Below are 6,000 nucleotides of genomic sequence, written 5' to 3'. Positions count from 1 at the left end.
CCCCCCCCCCAAAAAAAAGGAAACCTAGTCCTTCTCCAAATGTATCTGGATCATGTGAGGCACAGTGAGATTCTGGGATGGTTAGGAAAAGACTTCCGGTCTCCATGCTTGAGTTTTCCTGCAGTTGGAGAGCTGTGATGCTTTTTGTACATTGCCATCATTTTTTGCTCTTAATGTCCTACCCCAAATCTCTCAGTGCCAAACACACCAGAGGTGTTTGTTTAGTGAAGAATTCATATCCAAATGTCTTCATGCCTGAAAACAGAGATTAAGAGGGGAAAACAGTTGAACAATCACTCACTAAAGTTGGAAACAATGCAAAAGAATACTCACAGAAACTCCTTGGACGATCCAATGTGATCAGATATGCAATGTGTACAATGTCATGCTTATTCTTTCTGGCATTTTCCTAGCACAGTGGATCTGGCTCTCCCTGGAAATGGTTTGTAGGTTCTCTAAGTGACATGTCTGTCATCTGGGGTGCTATCTTAGTGGACTTTCTGGAGGTCACTGAAAAGGCAAGGCAGACGTGTGATGCACCCATCCAGCGTGTGAGGTCAGGGCCACTATCTTGGCAGCCGTGTTGAGAGTTGTGACTTGTAGAAAGGACGCAGTGATGCATGAAAGGTGAATTCACTAGGGCATGAGGTCTGCTTAGTCTTGCTCCACCAAGCTTTTATAGTCAAGGTCAGTGCCTGGCACTGGGATGTCAGAATTCTACCTCTTTAATTGGATATCATCGGGAGAATTTTACTTAGAACTTAAGTGTACTGGGCAGGCAAGCTTGTATATACAAGTCCTTTGCTGTCAATTTCCTTTGCCCAAAGTCAGCATCTTGGAAAAGGAGTCTGAGGTCAACCCTGGATACCTTTCACTAAATTCCTTCAGTTACGACTTTTCGAGAAAAGTTCCTGATTGATTTTCTTTTTTGAGCACTTTGAAAGTGTGAGGCACTAGATTTTGACATGCAGTATCTCATGTAATTTCTAAACCTAGAAAAATAGCCTTCTTATTTTTCTGATATTGCTGATGAGAATATCAGGCTATGCGAAATGACATGCTCAAGGAAGGACTCCAAGAGTGGCGAAGACAAAATTTGAACCCAGACAGGAAAAACTCCAGAGTTAATGATCACAGCGATGCCTCGAGTAGTTTATTTGTGCATTCAGTTTTCTTGGTTGGCAGATCAGTGGTAGCTCAGCCTGTAATCCCAACCACTCAGGAAGCTGAGATCTCAGGATTGCCATTTGATACGGGCTGTGGCAGGAAAGTCCATGAGAGACATATCTCCAATTAACAACCCCAAATCCAGAAGTGAAGCTTGACTCAAGAGGTAGAGTACCAGATTAGGGCAAAACAAAAAACAAAACAAACAATAAAACAAAAACAAAAACTAAGAGACAAGTACCCAGGCCCTGAGTTCAAGGCCCAGGACCAGCACACACAAAAATAATTTTCTCCATTGAGTCTGCTATCCAGGTTCTATACTAACTGCAGGGCATGTGGTGGTAAGCAACTATGCACAACACTGCCTTGGTTTCTTGCTTTACTTTGTGTATCTCACTCATCAGGATATAGGTAGATTCTTAAAGGGGTATGCAGAACATCTTTTCCCTTGCGCTTACCCCAGAAGGAAGCAGAAGATACTTCTCTAGGACAGAGGGTCAACCCAATGGATATTGCTTACCATTCTCAGCTTTGTTTGCAACTATAATGTAAAATTAGATCCTTTGGGGCAAACCACATCAATTCAGCAACATCCTCTCTTCCAAATTAGCTGTATATTTGAGGCCCAATGGTGCCTAAGTTTTAATAAGTGAATGATCCAAGAAAGGGAAGGAATTGTCTAGTAAGTCTGTGCATGCTTGTGGGTTCTAAATGATGAATGAGACCACTGGGAGAGCGAAGAAAATTGGAAATTCTCATTTGCTGTATGCAATCTAGGGTTTATGCTTTTCAGTCTGGTAATTCTCCTTTGGAGGAACATGTCAGAGAAATAGGTGAAGATCTTCACTGATTTGTCTGTTTATTTTCATTTCTTTCAGCACCTGAGATGTTCACCTCCAAAAAGGAAGCAGGATATTCCTTTGCTGTTGACTGGTGGTCCCTGGGAGTAACGGCGTATGAGCTCCTGAGAGGCCGGGTATAGGAGAACTGGGTGCTCTCATTGTTTATTCTTCTAGAAAGTTCTGTTTAAGAATGAGAGAGTATATTTTTCCTAAGCACCAAACAGCTTAATTGAGAGCTAAACACATCTACTCAGGGTAATGCTGATGAGAATGCTTTACAGATTAATTTCCTGTCTTACATATGGGTCTAATCATGTCCAGGAACCTTACATTACACAGATAAACTAAATGAATAATATAGGTACCATAAGCTCCCAAAGAAGGGAAATCCATGCACTTCACAAAATATCAGCAAATCAATGTGTATGTGTAAAAAAAGTAATTTTGCAGCCATATTTTACAGTCCGGTTCAGACACACCTCTCCAAGGCAAGTGTGAATTCCTAGCACAACTCAGTTCAAGTCCCATCTTGTTAACTCCTGTCTGTCGTCCTACCCCTGAGTTCTGGCTTCAGTAGCAAAGTAGGATAGTTTCCTTTGGAAAGAAACCTTTCTTACACAAGGGATTTTCCTAGGAAAGAAAATACCGAACAAAATATGATAAAGGCTTTATTTTATACAATTTTTCAAATGATTGTACAATTCAGGTATGTCTTGTCTCGGTCTAGCATAGTGAAATATTAGAGAATCGTTGGCTTTTACTCATTGACTTACAGTTACAAAGACAAATTCTGATATCAGATTGCCAGAAATGTTGGGGTCCCATGAAGCCCTTCTTTGTAGCTTATAGACACAACTGCTCATGAGTGTCCTCTCGAAGGAGAGGGAGCAAGAGGGGAAGAGGGAGAAGAAGAGAGAGAAGGAGGAGATGGAGTGACAGAAGGGGGAGGGAAGGAGAGTGAGAGGAGGGAGGAGAAGGGAGAAGAGGAAGGGGAGAGGAGAGAGAGAGAAGTCTCCTCCTCTTCCCATCCCACCCTCCTAACTTAATCTAACCCTAATGACTTGGCAAAGATCCCATCTCCAAGTACCGTCACACTGAAGATTAGAGCTCCAACATGTGAATCTGGGGTAGGATAAATTGGGTCCAGAACATTTCACCACTGGCCTTCCAAGTTCTATGCAAAGCCTGTGAATGAAGAGTGGAAGGGTGAGCAAATGCAATCATCATATTCAATGTACATTATGTAAAAAATGAACTATGTAAACTTGAGGGTAGGGATGGGAGGAGGGAAATGAAGAACAAAGAAAGAATGATGCTGTACTCATAACCTAACATATGGAATTGTAACCCCTTTGTAGAACTACTTAATAATGATAATGATGATGGTAGCCTGATGCCAGTGGCCCATGACTTGTAATCCTAGCTACTCAGGATGCTGAGTTCTGAGGATCATAGTTCAAAGCCAGCCTGGGCAAAAAAGTCCATGAGACTTTGGTCTCCAATAAACTACTTGAAAACCCCAAAGTGGAGCTGTAGCTCAAGTGGTAGAGCTTTAATCTTGAACAAAAGTGGCTCAGGGACAGCACCCAGCCCCAGAGTTTAAGCCCAACAACTGGCACAAAAATAAAAATAAACTTGTTTATTTACAATCCAATAGCTACCAAGTCTTCTCAGTCCAGCATCATCTGCAAAGTCTAAAGACCACATTTTCAACCAAACATCATCAGAATCTAGTATGGGAGATTGAAGGTATGATTCAGCCCAAGGCACTCCAACTGTGAACCTATAAAGCTAGACATACTGTGTGCATCCAAAATACAAGGGTAGAGTCAACATGGAATAGACAGTTCCTCTCTAGGAAAGAAGGAAGAGACTATATCCAAATAAAGTCCAAATATAGCAGGTCTATTACTATTACAACTGAAGACTCAATAATAATCCCCTTTCCTAGACACTGGAATCACTGCTACTCAGGATCTAGACACAGAAGGATAACAGTGGTTGAAGCCACTTGGCCCAAAAGTTGCCTCATCTTAAGCCCAAGAGGGTCCTGGTGGCACATATCTGCTCCTAGCTACTTGCAAGGTCGAGACAGGAGGATCTTTGATGCTAGCCAAGGCAAAGTTAGTATGCCATCCTGTCTGGAAGAAAAAACTAAATAAACCCTAAAAATGAAAACATTGGTAGTATGGTTCAACTGGTAGAGCTCTTGCCTAGCAACCACACAGCTCAAGTTTGATCTATAGTACCACACTGATGACAACAACAACATACAATGTCATTCTCTCTGGCTATAATTAAGGATGACATCCTGTCATTTATAGCAACTTGACAGGAAATGAAAGATACTGCATGAAAAAAAATCCAGACACAGAATGACAACTACCACATACTCTGATGTTTGTGGCAGTAAAAAATAGTGATAGAACAGAATAGAATGGAAAGAATAGACTAGGAATAAGAACAGAAAGAATAGAATTGATGCCAGGTGCTTGCAATCCTAGCTACTTAGGAAGCTGAAATCTGAGGATTGCATTTTGAATCTAGACCAGGCAGAAAACTCTGGGAGACTCTTATTTCCAATTAACCACCAAAAAAGCTGGAATTGGAAGCTATGGCTCAGGTGGTAGTATGTGCTAGCACAAAAACTCAGGGAAGCACTTAGGCCCTAAGTTTGAGCCCTAATATTAGTACACACACACACACACACACACACACACACACAAAATAACAGAAGAGAATGAAGGTGGGAGGAGTAGAGAGGAGAGGGGAGGGGAGGGAAAGGAAAGGGAGGAGAGGTGAGGAGAGAGGAGAAGAAGAGAGGAGAGAAGAGGAGAGAAGAGAAGAGGAGAGAAGAGAAGAGATTAGGAAAGAGAGGAGGAGGGAAATGGAGAGGTGGATAATAGATACCAAAATAAAGTTGGAGGAAGTACTTCTAATGTTTTATATCATAGTAGCACAACTATGACCTACAATGATGATGCATTTCAAAATAACCGAGGACCTTGAGGGATTTGGACACAGAAGTGAAAACAGTTCAGGAAATGGTAATTCTGACAACTCCGACTTGATCGATCAATGCACTTGGCATATATACTCTGCCACATGAACAAGCACAAATATTGTGTGTTGATTAAAAAAGAACAAGAAGGATCCTCTTCGTTTTTGCTGTTTGCCCTGCAGGTTTTGTGCAGTGGCAGCCTGGTGTTCGTGGTGAAAGTAGAAAGTTCATATCCACGGCTTCCCAGCACCTGGCCACGTGTCTCTGGGTTCTCCCGACACAGCTCTGCCTGCTAGAGGTCTGTCTTGAGCTTGGAAGTTCAGGCCGAAGGAGCCTCATGCCAAGCCAGTGCACTGTGGGAAGAATGCAGCCACAGTGATGTTAACTTCCCTTTACTTGGCCAGTGCTACACGTCCCCCACCAGCTTGTATCATGGTCCTCCTGTCTTACAAAACCTAAGACAGCCTTTGTTGGTCTCATCCCATTGTCTGGTCTGTGCCTCTGTCTTCCAGCCAGTGCATCTCAACTGCTAGAATCCCAGCTCTATCTCCGGCTTTTGTGGAGAGGCTAATGAAGTTTCTGAGTCATAGGCATTAACTCTAGAAAGTGGTTGTCCAGCCCTATCCTTTTTTTTTTTTTCCCCATGGGGCCTGAACTCTGGCCTGGGCACTGTCCCTCAGCTCTTCAGCTCAAGGCTAGTGCTCTACCGCTTGAGCCACAGCACCACTTCCAGCTTTTTCTGCTTATGTGGTGCTGAGGAGTCGAACCCAGGGCCTCATGCATGCAAGGCAAGCGCTCTACCACTGAGCCACCTTCCCAGTCCCTCCAGCCCTATTCTTGATGTTCTATTCAAGCTATCTTTTATTTATTTTTTACAATATGATAGGCTGCAATGTTTCCAGATGTTTGGTTTCTGTTTTCTTTATGCTTCTTGGTTTTTCCTGGCCTTCAACTTTGGCATTGAACTGTTAAGTAATCAGCAACCAACCC

General features: G+C 42.7%; 1 protein-coding gene across 1 annotated transcript in view; it reads left to right on the top strand.

Moving 5' to 3' along the window:
* Window positions 1-6,000, top strand: part of Stk32a (serine/threonine kinase 32A) — a 120,328-nt gene that overhangs the window by 102,451 nt on the left and 11,877 nt on the right. Inside the window, exon 7 of the mRNA XM_013025528.1 lies at window positions 2,046-2,143. Within this exon, the coding sequence (XP_012880982.1) occupies window positions 2,046-2,143 (98 nt within the window). The remainder of the gene's footprint in view (window positions 1-2,045; window positions 2,144-6,000) is intronic.

The sequence above is a fragment of the Dipodomys ordii genome, unplaced genomic scaffold, assembly GCF_000151885.1.
Source record: "Dipodomys ordii isolate 6190 unplaced genomic scaffold, Dord_2.0 Scaffold85, whole genome shotgun sequence".
Classification (NCBI taxonomy): Eukaryota; Metazoa; Chordata; class Mammalia; order Rodentia; family Heteromyidae; genus Dipodomys; species Dipodomys ordii.
Note: the sequence above shows the minus strand (reverse complement) of the source record. Positions and strands in the feature narration are given on the sequence as shown.